The 13,320-nt window shown below is 52.5% G+C and overlaps 2 protein-coding genes across 5 annotated transcripts; both read right to left on the reverse strand.

Moving 5' to 3' along the window:
• Positions 1-925: 925 nt before the first annotated feature.
• LOC117007841 (cytoskeleton-associated protein 2-like) lies at positions 926-9,359 on the reverse strand. 4 transcript variants are annotated; one of them, XM_033081256.2, is made up of 8 exons: positions 9,215-9,359; positions 7,524-7,590; positions 5,204-6,288; positions 4,585-4,777; positions 2,331-2,486; positions 1,911-1,974; positions 1,464-1,611; positions 926-1,372 (listed from the first exon to the last, which is right to left on the reverse strand). In XM_033081256.2, the coding sequence occupies exons 1-8, from the start codon at positions 9,250-9,252 to the stop codon at positions 1,126-1,128; spliced, it is 1,998 nt and encodes a 665-aa protein (XP_032937147.1). In that variant the 5' UTR covers positions 9,253-9,359; the 3' UTR covers positions 926-1,125. The 4 variants fall into 4 exon arrangements, with proteins under 4 accessions (XP_032937147.1, XP_032937144.1, XP_032937146.1 ...); XM_033081253.2 differs by lacking the exons at positions 926-1,372; positions 1,464-1,611 and having other exon boundaries at positions 1,617-1,974; positions 5,204-6,312; XM_033081255.2 differs by lacking the exons at positions 926-1,372; positions 1,464-1,611 and having other exon boundaries at positions 1,617-1,974; positions 9,245-9,358.
• A 966-nt stretch (positions 9,360-10,325) lies between these two features.
• Positions 10,326-11,612, reverse strand: LOC117007780 (interleukin-1 receptor antagonist protein-like). The gene is made up of 6 exons (XM_033081122.1): positions 11,541-11,612; positions 11,407-11,455; positions 11,139-11,325; positions 10,878-11,048; positions 10,624-10,769; positions 10,326-10,538 (listed from the first exon to the last, which is right to left on the reverse strand). The coding sequence occupies exons 1-6, from the start codon at positions 11,579-11,581 to the stop codon at positions 10,326-10,328; spliced, it is 807 nt and encodes a 268-aa protein (XP_032937013.1). The 5' UTR covers positions 11,582-11,612.
• Between the last annotated feature and the right edge of the window lie 1,708 nt (positions 11,613-13,320).

Consider the following 13,320-nt stretch of genomic DNA (forward strand, 5'->3'; position numbering starts at 1 on the left):
ACATATAAAATTAGCTGTTTTAAAGGAAAACTGCTTTGTCCCTGCGCCTGAGAGGTGGGGGCAAAGGGTAGTCACCAAATCCTTGTCCAGCAGCTGGGACAAGCACAAGCCCCTGGGTAGAAGGTGGTGGCCCTGAGCTATCCCCACCTCTGCAGAAGAGGGGGCCAAGGCCAGCAGTGCTCCACAGAGTGGATCCAGCCCCATGCCAGACCTCTGGCTCACTGCTCCCAAACTTCTGCCAGCATCCATGACTCAGTGGAGATGCTGAACCAAGGCTGGGGTTGGGAGAGAGGAGGTGAAAGAGGGTGATGGGGCCAGGACCACTGCTTGCTGGGGCTGAGTGGATGACAGTAGGGCTCTGTGTGGTCACTGTTCACAGCAGAGAGCACCTGCCAATCCCCTCACCAGCCTCTTGCCTGATGCCTCGTGCTGCTGCCTGCTCCAAGTGCAGGGACAGGAGTAGATGGGGCCTGAGTGCACTTACAGGGCTCATCTGTCCCCAGACCCCAACCATGTCCAGGAGTTGGGGGCCTGGTCTGCTGCACCCCAAGGTCCTCTGCAACCCTTGGTGCTGCTGTCAGTCTCGGGGTCTGCACAGAAGCTGCTGGGGTACTGCAGGTCCCTCAGCCCCTCAGGCAGAGCCATTGCTACCACCTGTGGCTCCAGACACAGGTCTGCATATATGCCTCACAGTAGGGGACATAGAGATGCTGTCCAGGTAGGGCACAAGACAGTTCCAGAGCAAATCGCTCAGGACATTGTTTCCAAACACTGGGAGGTGCCTGGAACATTGCAGTCCAACTGACACCATTCTACAGCAGGAAAACCAGAGTATCATGGCAGAGGAGCTGAGGGCAGTCCTGGGGGACACAGTTCCAGGAGACATAGCTGGTGTCTCCACACCACTCACTAGCCCACACACATCTCTACTGCAAATTTTAATATATTTTTAACAGAATTTAGATACTAGAATTTAGATATAAAACAGTTTTTAGATATTTAAAACAGAATTTAAAACAGAATTTAAAACAGGCTTGCTCCTCTCTACATCTGAGGCAAGAGCAGTCAGGGGAGTGTGGACCAGGCAGCACGGCGGGCAGGCAGCCTCTCCCTGCTGGGAACCCCTCAGGAGCTCTCGAGGGGATATGAACTCAAACCCTCCAGCTCTGTCACTTCTGGCAAAGCCAGAAGGTTTTTCCGGAAGATGAAGCAAGTCTCCTCCTCAGCATCCAGGATTTCACTGAGGGATGATACCACAGGATCATGGTCCTTCAACATCTCTGGGTAGTGACTCCCAGCCCTCTCAATCCGTAGGGAGCGCCGCACAGGTGTCAGAAATTTCCATTCTGGGCCTTCCAGGAATTCCCTTCCTCTATGGAAAGGACAAGAGCCTTGAGTAAGCCCTGCAGAAGACCACTGGTATGGAGGGTGTGTGCTACCAAGAACAGGAGGTTCAGCCTTACCTGGATACAGGTGTAACCTGTAACTTGACTGAGAGGGGAAGGGAGGTCACAGGCCTCCCCACCAGGCCTGGAGTCGATGCTATGGGCTGCCTCTCACCTGGACAACACCTCCTAGGCTTCCAATGAATGGGTTCCTCCACTTTTTCTCCTGGCAGGAGAGGAAAAGAGCAAACCAGTTGCAGAGAGCAGCTACTGGGGAGGGATTACACCTTGGCACTCTGTACCAGGGCAGGGTGCCTGCCTGCAGAGGCTTGCTGGCCCAGGATCCTCCCTAGCCCAGGCAGAGTAACAGTGTCTCATTTTTCAGATCAGGATTCCAGGCTTTGACAGCACTCCTCAGGATGTGAGGTGCTGGGACAGACAGTAAAGCACCTTGCTTCCTGGCTGGCAACACCAGGGAGCCCCCACATGCCCATGCTCCAGTCAACCCCTTAACACCCAAGTTACCTTCCAATTTTTGGTCTGCATCCTTCAAAATATTGAGAACAGTTTCCCTGAGCTCCTCGATTGGCTGCAGGAAAAGCAGAACATTGGTCAAGGCAGGTCTGGCATGGGAAAGGAGACCAGAGTTCCAGTTGAATAGGAGAAAAGGCTTTTGCTGCACCACAACACCCTGTGCTGAGGACAGTAGGAAGAGGCTGCAGGATTCCCCTTTGCCTAGTGGGATCCATCAGCACCCAGCACAGCTGGCCAGGTGCCCACCTTGCATGGGCACATTCTTCAGCATGGAATAGGACTGGCAGCTCTAAAGGACTTTTTCACCAGTGAATAATGCTGCTTATGTAATTCTAAAACCTGGCCCCTGGAACTCTAGGAAGCCCTCCAGAGCAGAGGCAGGGACACATGGAACTGGCATGCCCCACTCACCTCAGCCCCAGCAACGACTGCTTCTCTGTACAGCTGCAACACGTCAAAGGGGCCACTCTGGGCCAGCATCTTTGCTTGGCAGATCCAGAATTTGGCAAATTTCTCTGCCTGGGGCACAAGGGACAGCACCGCTGAGATCTCCTCTGCATGGACACCCTGCAAGGACAAGGGTAAGGGCCTGAAGAAAGATGTCCATGGCATAGACAAGTGTGTGCACTAGGAAGCAGTCTGTGCCTGACCATGGCTCCCAGCACTCTCCAGGAGGAATGCCTCGAAAGTCTGGGTTTGCAAGTCTCCTACATAACCACGGCAGATAAAAGCTGTCCTCTCTCTATCTTCCCCTTGGATAATTGAGTCAAGTATTCCAGAGGCGTGTCAAAGGATAAACTCCAGTGCTGGCATTACTTGGGGCCAGTAAACCCTGGAGCAGGGCTAGTGGTCAGTGCTCCCAGCAACTGTTGCCCACCAGGGCCATACCTCAACCTGTGACACCCACCAGGGATCTACCCCGAGCTGGCTTAATCAGCCTGGGCTGCTGCTGCAGACTGCACTGCCCAGTTCCAGGACACTGTCAGTGACATACACAAGGGCCATGCTGGCTTTGGCTGGGGTAAAATTAATTTTCTTCTCAATGGTTGGTATGGGGCTGTACTTGGGATTTGAGATAAACACAGCTATGGTAAGATGTAGGAGAATGGATTGCAAGCAACCCTGCCCCTGATGAATTACAGCAGTGCTAATTATCAAAGACTGGAAACAGCCAAAGAGAATGGGTGTTATAAAAGAGTGGGTTAGCTGGTTGAGGGGAGTCTGCTGGCCATGCTGTGCAAGGGACAGACAGGGTTAGATGGCTGTGGCTGTATAAGGGACAGGATGGAGTTAGCTGGCAAGGTAGAAGACAGAAGGAAGAGGGCAGGAGAGAAGCAACCAATGCTGTGTGGAGCCACCTGTGGGAAAGAGGAGCTTTTAAGTTAATAAAGGACTGATGCTGGTATCATTATTGTCACTGACGACAGCAGAGACACAACTAAGGGTTATTTTCATTATTACTGAGCAGGATTTACACAGGGCCACGGACTCTTTTACTTTTTGTGCTGCCATACTGGCAAGGAGGCCGGGGAGGTGTGGGAAGCTGAGAGGAGACACAGCCAGGAGAGGTGACTCCAGACCAAAGAGATATTCCAGACCCTATACTCAGTATATAAAGTGGGGGGAGCATTTGGAGTGATGGTATTTGTCTTCCCAAGTCAATACTGTATGTGATGGGGGCCTGCTCTCCTGGAGGTGGTAGAACACCTGTCTTGTTGTGGAAAGCAGAGAGCTGATGTTCTGCTTCGCTTGTGTGTGCAGCTTTTGGTTTCTCAATGAAACTGTCTTTAGCTCAACCCACTAATTCTTTGTCTTTTACCCTTATGATTCTCTCCTCAGTCCTGCTGGTAGAGTGTAGGTGTGGAAGAAGGGATTACAGGCAACTTTGCCCCCGGTAAGTCACGGTTGTACTAATTGCCAAAGAAGAGGAACAGCCTTGCTCTTAATGGGTCACAGCTGTGACTAATAAAGATAAGTGTGATAAAAGGAGTGGGTTGGCTGGTCAAGGAGGACCCTGAGGAAGAGGACCTGGTGAAAGACAGCCTTGAGGGAGAAGGAGTGATCCAGAGACACAAAGAACAAAACAAGGAAGAGAGTTACTACTAGCAAAAGATTTTCTGTGAGGACGGTCTGGGTCTGATGGGCTTGGAGCCTGCAGTCATAATCGAGCTAGGTGAAAGTCTGTGTTGGGAGTCTCCAAGCCATTACTTGCAGTCATAGTACAGCAGGAAATAACCAGCAACCAGTCTACATTTGGACTGTACAGTAGGAGCTTGCTGTAATCAGTCAGGATAGCTAAGCTATAAAGAAGAATAAACTGGGACCCTTTTCAAGTTAAGTGTGTGTCTTGGCTCATTTCTACCCCTAATGAGAGGTCTATTGCAACAGTGGAGGACTGCATGAGCAGCATGGCTTGGCTGCTGGCTGGGGTTAAACCACAACAGTCTCTTTTCATAGGGTACCTCTCCAATCTCCCAGTTGGCACAGCTCACTGCATGCCTTTGGCCTACTCGTAACTTTATGAGGACTTTTATTTTCCTGTGTTTCACCTCTGGCAACTGAACACTTGTTCCCAACCCCTCCAGCTACTGGGACACAGCCCTCATCCCCTGGTGTGTTCCAGGAGAGGAGAAGCTCATTCAAGCAGCTCCTTTCCCATTCCCACCTCCTCAATGAGCTTCAGGCACTCAGTTAATATGCCATCGATCATCACTTGGCAGTGCTGCTCTGCATTCTCTTGATTCTCTTTTGCTTTGACCTTCCTACAGGATGGTTTCACTGCCTGCTTCTGAAGCTGCGCCATCGGTGGTCGCTTGTATTTCTTGCCTTTGGATGCCAACCACTCCTCCAGCTGTTTCCTGTCCAAAGACCAAAAGATCATAGTTACCACACCCCACCAGACAGTAGCTTGGCAAGAGCTGGCTGGTTTTCCTTAGAATTTCCCTTTAGCCAACTTCAGCTGCTTAAAAAGAATCAGTATATCTGTCTCAGAAACACACCTGAGTTCTGGACTGGGCAAGGAAAACGCTCTCAAGAGTAAGCCTTGAGAGTGGCCACACACTCTCCTTCCACTTACTGAATCAGTGGGAGAGGAACTCAAGGTGCTATCCAACATCACCCCCAACCCCTTATTTTTCAGGGCATCAACCTCCCAACAAGCTTTCACCAATAAAAGACTTTGGACTCTGTTTTCAGCAGGATGGTGCTGGCTCAAACCCAGACAAACCCTTTAAACTCTGCTGTTTCCTGGAGACAAGACCCAGGTGGCCCAAGCTGCCACTTACTTACGGTCTGCAGCTGATGGGATCCTTGGAATCCGCCTAGCTTGCATGCCACTTGCCTTCAGCAGTTCTGGTTTAAGCTGCTCTCCCCTCAAACCATCCTCAAGTATGTGAGTTTTGGAGCTGTGCAACCAGCTGCAGGACTGGTTTGGGTGACCTGTCCCTTGGCATGCTGCTGTGTGTCCAGGAAGTACCAGCCTCATGTCCTTCCTGTCCATGTCCTCTTTAACCATGGGCCTTGGCCATGGCAAAGTGACACCTGGGTTCAGGCTGGTTTCCAGGTTTGTGGTACCCTGGGGCTTGCCCAAAGTGGGAGGCTTGGTGGGAGATCTTCTAGCTGGGGGAGGTTGGCCATGGTGCTTAAGACTTCCCCCTGGAGTGCTGCCAGGTTGCCTCAACATAGAAGTTTTTCCCTGGTTTGTCCCAGAGTTCTTAAGTAGCAAATCAGCAGAAGCAGGAAGGAATCCAGAGGGCTGCAATGGCTGAGTTCTGATACTTGTATTTTGAGATATGTTCTTTGATTCTGACAGGGTTTTCCTGAATTTGTCCACAACTGGCTCTTCCTTAGGCTGCTGGTTACTAATTCTGCCTTTTGGACCCAGAACAGGCCTTGATGTTACAGCTGAACTTTGCCTGTGGGCCAAGACTCCTGTCTTCCTGAGACTGTTTGCATCAGATTGGAAAGTTCTGATTGGCTCCAGGGATGTGGAGGCTCGTGGGTCGAAGTTTTCCTTGTGGCAGACCAGCCTGCCCTGCAGCCCCTTATTCAGAGAGTGAGGTGCTCCAGGAGGAGGGTGGTCACTTCCCACCTGAGCTGCTGCAGCACTGACAGTCTCCTGTGCAGGCTTCTGGTTCCTTTCTGGGTTTAGGTGACCAGAGCCTGAAGGTGAGAGCCTGCCACTAGCCTGTGTAGAAGCAGGAAGCATCATGATGTTCCCTGGCTGTACCCTTCCTGCTCCCTGGGATGTATTTGAAGGCTTCTTCTGAACAGTGTGGCCAGTGTGCTGCACGGATTTGGCTCCAAGCCTGCCATCCTCTTGAGCACCCGCCATCACGTTCCCAAAAACACCCTTCTTGCTCCTGTCAACCTGGAAAGACAAAGCAGCCCTCATCTCCAAGGAGAGCACAGCTTGGTTAGACCCTTACAGCTTGCCCATGGGACAGTCATGTGACAAACCAGCTGTCAATAGAACAACAACACAACACCCACCAGGACATGGGCAAAGGATCACTCTCCCAAACTGAAGCTCCTAACTAAGCCAAACTCCCTCAAAAAATAGATAGTTGACTCATTGCCAGCAATTCAGCAATCTATGGTATGTCCTCCATTTGGAGTCAGGAACTCACGACCATGACTTGGGGTTTTCAAAGCAAGTTACAGATCTGAATTGCAGCCAGGATGAAAAATCATTATTACTGAAGTACATTCTCTTGTGACCCTATAAGCAGAATCCCAAGTGAGACCCTTTGAGCTCTCTTGGACTGCTGTGGACTGTGACCAGCATTTCTCTCCCAGTGGGGCTTTTCAGAGCCAGCAAACTCTCACGTTTGCTGCCCTTGGAGGAACAACAAAGGATGTCAACAGAGCCTGAGCTGACACCTCCCTTCCCCAAGGCTCAACTCTTTGCCTGTTTAGAAGATACAAAGGCACCAACATGAGTCCTTCACTGAATTTGAAGGGAATTTTTTTACAGATATATACCTTATACAAATGCTTTAGGTCTGTATGTGTGTAAGTATGCTAGAGCAAATGTTCCATGAATGTGGCCTTCCTTGGTTCTTAAGAGCTCTAGATTTCAAAGTCAGGCCTGTAAGCAAGTTATTACTGTGCTACAGTAAATTCTATAGGAATCCTTGGTTAAATTGTTTAACTTAACAGCACTTAACCTATTCATTAAGTGCTGTTAAAACCTTCAGGCCTAAACTGTTGGTCCAGCCCAGTGCCCAGATTAGCAAGGCAGTCTGCTCTGAATCTTGTGACTCAATGGACCTTCCTTATTCCTTTTTGTTCTTACCCTTCTCTTCCCCTGCCCCACTTCCCCAGCCTTCACACAGATAATTTTTGGGTTGGTTTTGGTTTTAGATTGCTTGATTTGAGACTTTAGCTTGCTTCTTCTCTATGCACTTTAACCATACAGTAAGTAGTAGCAGAGCAAAGTTTGACAATGAACTTTGTTGGGCTTTCACTTTTATACTAAACCTGCTTTTACTGATACTTTTGCCAGTGATTCTTTAAGTAACTGTAAAACACTCACTTGTGACAGGGGACCTGTTCTCCTCAGACTCACTTAAAGCATGAAGGACTCAAGAGCTTCCTACTTACATGCTTGAGTTTAGAAACTGGTTCTAAGGGTGCATTCAGGTGATTAGTCCAGTTCCTTAAGCAGGGTCTGTAAAAGTCCAACAGGTTATCAGAAAAGCAGAAAGAGTTAAATACTTAAACCACTGCTGGTTGCCTCAGACACAGGATCTTAGGAATAGCTTTCAGAAATCAAAAACCTGTCAAGAAATACTACCACATTTTTCTTCTTTTATGTGGCAACAGAAAAGCAACACATGCCATTAACATCCAAGATTGTCACAAAACTTCCACGGACAACACAACAAAAAGATTCCTGCAGGCGGTGGTCTGGCAGGTAGTGGGTTTGGAGGCTCCCAAACTGCCCTGAGGCCATGCTGCAGATCATAGTGGTGCCTGGAGAATCCTGACCAGAGTTCACTGCAGTGTGGCTGATCCACAAGCCCTGCAGCTGTCCAGGCACCGGCAGCTAAGCAGGAAGGTGGGACACCAGGCCACTGTCCGCTCCCACAGTTCTGTCCTCCCCTCCTCCTCCACACAGAACTGGAGCCCTCTGACAGCAGCCAGCTGTGGAGTTTTCCCATCCCTCTGCTCCAGGGTAGCAACTCAGCCCTCTGAGAAGACTGATGCCTGCATAAGTTTTTTTTTCTGTGAGAGAGCCTAGAGAGTGAGGGGACCATCCTCTGTTCTGCACAAGTGCTGCTCTATGCCAAAAAGAAAGGTCATGAATCTTCTCTCATTTCTATTATATTAGTGGTGTTTCCCAGAGCCTGGCAACAGGGACTGATGTGGTTTTTGTGCTCTTTGATCCTGCTTCTTTTCACCTTTTCCTGCCAGATGCACAGAAAATGCCCCTTTGTGATATTAACATATTCCAAAGGCAGGTGGAAGCTGCCATTAAAAAACAGTGGTGAGATACCCATCGCCCTTTCCTCGAGATCTGGTTCCAGATCTGAAGTTTTAGCAGCAAGGCTTGTTATGCCAGAGCCAGGAGCTGAGATGAGAAAGTTTTCAGAGAGTCTCATAAACCATGCAGAAGAGACATCATCAGCCATTGGGAAACACCAGCACTCAAGCCATTCCTTTGTGGTGGCTAACAGCAGGCTTGTACAGGCTTCGCAGACTGAATTCTGACTTAACCTGACATAAGCTGTGAGAATGCTACCAACTTTGTGAGAAATGAGACCTGGATTGGCAAGAAACAACGTGTTTCCCTGCAAAAGAATTCTACAGATTAGGACTGTTTCTTGCACCTGTTTCAATAATTGCCAACTGTCTCAGTAGAATGAAAACGATATTTCACAAAAAACTTCCCTGCACATAGACACCTTCCCTGAACTGACCAATTATTATGGAGTAACAGTTTGTCACCGACCAATAGGGGGATAGATCGTAAAACTCTATACAAAGGGATGTACAAAATAAACCTTAGCTTTTTCCTCTCTTAAAAGCATGCGTCTGACACACGACCCACCAACATAACACTCCCAATCCTCCCACACTACCTTCTCCCAAACCGCGTCCCTGGGCCCGTTTTGTGGGCACCTCCCGCTGGTTTACACACCTTCACCCACACTGCCCGCCCTCCCACACCCAGTCTCCCTCCCAAGGCCTCAGCAGCACCCCAGGCCACCCCTTGCGCCCTCTCCATAGGTCCATCTCTGCCCGCCCCCAGTCCAGCACTCCCACAGAATCGCGGCCTCCCCACAAGGTACCCGCCCCAGCGGGTCCGCAGGTCGCAGCACCTCTGCATCGCAGCGCCTCACAGCTCCGTTCTCTTCCGCCCTCACAGGCCCCCAGGGCGCCCGCACCCCTCAGCACCGCGGAGCCCTCAGACAGCAACTGACACTCCCAACAACCTCCGCGCCACCTTTATTGGCCACCGCCTTCTTCAAACCGACCAATGGGAAGAGCCAAACGCCGGCTTTTGGCTCCGTGATTGGCTGACGGGGCAGGGGGCGGGGACAATGCCCCTGCAGTGACGGGCGGTGCCGTGTCGTGACAAGCCGTGTCGTGACAAGCCGTGTCGTGCAACACTGAGCCAGGCCACAGCGTGCTACGGCGCGGTGTGCGATGCCGTGCCGCGTCTGGCCACGCGATGTCCTGCCATGCCACGCAATGTCACGGCACACCATGCTATGCTGCACCATGCTGTGCCACATGATAAGGCACGGTGTGGTGCGAAATTGTATGATATGGTACACCACATCATACTGTGTGACATCATGCCACATCCAGTAATGCCACGCCGCGCTCCTCATTGTCCTGCGGCGCTGTGGCCCACCATGCCACGTCCTGGCCGCAGCTGGGAGAGAGGAGACAGCTCCAGGCAACTGCCGGGGCTGCCAGGGATCCACCATGGTACACCCACCCCAGTCACCCCCCAGCTCTGATGTGGGCAGTGGAGACAGAGCAGTGGTGGGTCCTGCACGGGTCAGGGTGATCCCTGGGCTATGGGGTGGCGCCCGAATACCTGCGTTTTCACCCAAAAAGCATCCAAAATAGAAGGATTTTCCCATCCATAATCTCATCCCCCCCATGAGCAATGAGCTGAGCAATGCTGTCCTAGGAAACTTTTTATTTCCACCTCCATACACATACAAGTTAAAAGCAAAAATAAATAAGAGGGCAGCATAATAAATAAGTACCAAAGCAATGGGCAGACACAGTAAATAAATAAATAAGATTGGGATGGCTCGAGCCCATGGGGCCCAGAGCTGCTATTTCACGTGAAATAGATGGGCGGGGGGGTTGTGTCCCAGAGGGTTGTACTTAGTACATACAGCCTGAAAACCGGTGACTGCCGGTTGGGTTGATGCAGCGTCCTCAGCGCCCACTCAGCTCATAGGTAGCAATGTTCACCTGGTCTGGGGTGTTGGTGATGCTGACAGGCTGGCGGGGCTGCAGGGACGTGCAAATGAACCAGCCAGGGAAGGCGGCCGACTCGAAGCGAGTGGTCCGCTGAGCTGGGCTGTCCAGGCGGTAGAAGATGAAGCGGGTCAGCTCCACATTCTCGATATCCCTCCTGATGTCAGCTTCCTATAAATGGGGGGGGAAATGTGGGTCAAGGTGGAGAGGAGCCCCCAGCCCCACAGAAGACAAACTGGTGGGACCCCCTGCTCACCTCCAGCTGCAGCACGGGCTTAGTGTCACTCATCACACACGACATGTAGAGCTGGTAGCCCTTGATACCCAACGCCACCGGCACCCTTCCAGACCCTGGACCGCCCTGCGATGACCGGGGACGGTACAGAGCAATGTCGAGCTTCACTGAAGAGAGAAGGGACAGGTGAATGGGTGGTCATGGGGTGCGGGGGGACTCCTGGGTGGTCCTGGGTTTGGGGACAGGGACATTGGGATGGGAGCAGATGCTCTCACCTTTCCGTCCAGCAGAGGGCCCCTGCAGGTGCAGGGCCACCAGCTGGGTGGGTGACTCCAGTACGAAGCACTTGTGATCGATGTCCAGGATGTCGAAGGACTGGGAGCGAGTGTAGCGGAAAACAGGTGCCCTGGTATAACTGCCCTTGATGCACTGGAAGGAGATGGGCTCTGTGGGGAATGAGACAGTCAGGAGGATGCTGCTCCCAGGTCCAAGAGTATCCTCTGGCTGGGGTGACACCCCTGACATCAACCTCATACCAAAAATATCATTGAAGAAGCTGCCAAGGTCACTGTCAACAAACTCGTGTGATGGTTGCTTCAGGAGCTTGGTCACAGCAGCCACCAGGATGGCAGCCTGGCGAAAGGTCCTGGAAACGTGTCCTTTTGTCACTTTCACCTGGATGCCCACCCCCGGCGATGTCACCTCCAGGTCCAGTCGGGGCTTCTGGGGAAAAAAGGGGATGCAGGGTGAGAGCCTGGCTTCCATACAACATGGACTCCACCACTCCCATTGCCCCAGGGTTACCTTCTGTGGGCAGAGACAATTTGGGCCATACAGGGTCTCCTCATTCAGGCTGAAAGGCAAAGGGAGATGGTGAAGTTAGGGTCAGGAATGCAGCAACACATCCCCAGAGTCCTCCCCAGCATGACTGTTCTTACCTGCTGCTCTCCAGCGTGTCCAAATCAGGGACGAATGCCATTGCCGCCACTGACTGCAGAGTCCTGGGCAGAGACTTCACAGCACCTGCAAACTTCTGAGACACTTGACTGCCTGCTCCTGCCTGTCCTGCCTGCAGTGCTGCTTGGCTGCTCTCTGAGCCCAGCGTCAGCGTAGATGGTTTTCAAGAGCCTCTAGGAGGAAGTGGCGTCAGAGTGGGATTTCCAGGTTTTGCAACACCCTGTTTTGCCCAATTATTCTGTTGAGACTGGAGGGCTGGAGGAGCTGGTTGCCCTCAAGCAGTGTAGTGGGGGGGCAGAGCATGGACCAGAGCAGGGACTGCTCCGGGACCAGAGTATGGGGCAGAGCAGGGTTGTGGGGCAGAGCAGAAGGATGCTCCAGGGCCGGGCAGAAAGCAAAGGGGATGTTTGGGGTTGATGTGTGGGGCTTGTGACCGTGTGCCAGCCTCCCATTTGGTTGACCCAGCAGAGATCTGGACTCACTGGGCTCACTCAGCGCCAGCTCCGACCCCAGTCCTAATCCCAGTCTCGGCCCAGCTGTGATGACACCCACTCTTGTCAGGGCCAGGCACTGTGGGTGTCCCGGATGTGGCCGGTGGTGCAAGTGCTGCCACTCCACCATTTCCCCATGGCTTCCTCCTCCACCGCCCAGACCCCTGGTGCCACAGCCAGCTATGTCTCCTCTGTCACCCCTCTTTTCCTCATTGTCCCAACACCAATGGATGCAAAACCCTGCTCTCTACTCAGTTTCTTGTGCCCACTTATGTCTGCTGAGGACATGGCCTTCAGAGACATAGCCTTTAGGGACACTCCTCATTCTCATGTCCATCTGGTGTGCCGGAGATTGCACCATGCTGGGAGGGCCAGGGACGTGCGTGGCCAGGCTTGCGTGGACTTGGGCTGTTGGGGTGTTTTCCTGGCATCCGTTTCACTTCCTGAAAGTGCCTTCCAGCCCTGCACAACTGCTGTGGCCAAGACTGGCACCACCATGACTCACTGCCAGGAAATTGCCAGAAATGCAGAGTTCCCAGAGCACCTCCTGTGCTGGGCGTCTGATGGCTGTCACATGTGGTGGGATATCCCCAAAAGCCTGAGGTACCTCAGGGCAAGGGGTCCTCCACAACACAGTGGAGGTCCCTAGGCCATGGTAGAGGCCTCCAGGCCGTGGTTGGGGTCCTGAAGCCATGATGAGTCACCAAGTCATGATGAGGGTTGTGAGACATTAATCAGTGGGCGGCCACAGGCTGTAACAAGGGTCTGCATGCCACGGTGAGAGTTCTGTGGCCATGGCGGCAATTCCGGGCCATACCAAGGGCTTGCAGGCCATGGTGAGAGTTCTGTGGCCATGGCGGCAATCCCGGGCCATACCAAGGGCCTCCAGGCCATGGTGAGAGTTCTGTGGCCATGGCAGGAATTCCTGGCCATACCAAGGGCCTCCAGGCCATGGTGAGAGTTCTGTGGCCATGGTGGGAATTCCTGGCCATACCAAGGGTCTGCAGGCCATGGTGAGAGTTCTGTGGCCATAGAGGCAATCCCGGGCCATACCAAGGGCCTGCAGGCCATGGTGAGAGTTCTGTGGCCATGGCGGGAATCCCGGGCCATACCAAGGGCCTGCAGGCCATGGTGAGAGTTCTGTGGCCATGGTGAGGGTCCCCAGCCCGTAGAGCAGACCCCAAGCGACGTCCGTGGCCTGCACTGTCCAGCCCCCCATCCTTTGTCGCCGGACGGCGCAGCCGCACTGGGCCGGGATCGAAGGGCGTGG

The sequence above is a fragment of the Catharus ustulatus genome, chromosome 27, assembly GCF_009819885.2.
Source record: "Catharus ustulatus isolate bCatUst1 chromosome 27, bCatUst1.pri.v2, whole genome shotgun sequence".
Taxonomy (NCBI): Eukaryota; Metazoa; Chordata; class Aves; order Passeriformes; family Turdidae; genus Catharus; species Catharus ustulatus.

What these genes read in the sequence shown, in the direction of transcription:
- LOC117007780 (XM_033081122.1), bottom strand. Translation starts at nt 11,581, where the DNA reads ATGGCATTCGTCCCTGATTTGGACACGCTGGAGAGCAGCAG. An exon ending in GACACGCTGGAGAGCAGCAG is followed by an intron (nt 11,456 to 11,540) that starts GTAAGAACAGTC and finishes TTTGCCTTTCAG; the next exon opens with CCTGAATGAGGAGACCCTGT. An exon ending in CTTCTTCAATGATATTTTTG is followed by an intron (nt 11,049 to 11,138) that starts GTATGAGGTTGA and finishes CATTCCCCACAG; the next exon opens with AGCCCATCTCCTTCCAGTGC.
- LOC117007841 (XM_033081256.2), bottom strand. Translation starts at nt 9,252, where the DNA reads ATGCAGAGGTGCTGCGACCTGCGGACCCGCTGGGGCGG. An exon ending in CTGCGGACCCGCTGGGGCGG is followed by an intron (nt 7,591 to 9,214) that starts GTACCTTGTGGG and finishes GGACTTTTACAG; the next exon opens with ACCCTGCTTAAGGAACTGGA. An exon ending in TGCAGACCAAAAATTGGAAG is followed by an intron (nt 1,612 to 1,910) that starts GTAACTTGGGTG and finishes CTCTCCTGCCAG; the next exon opens with GAGAAAAAGTGGAGGAACCC.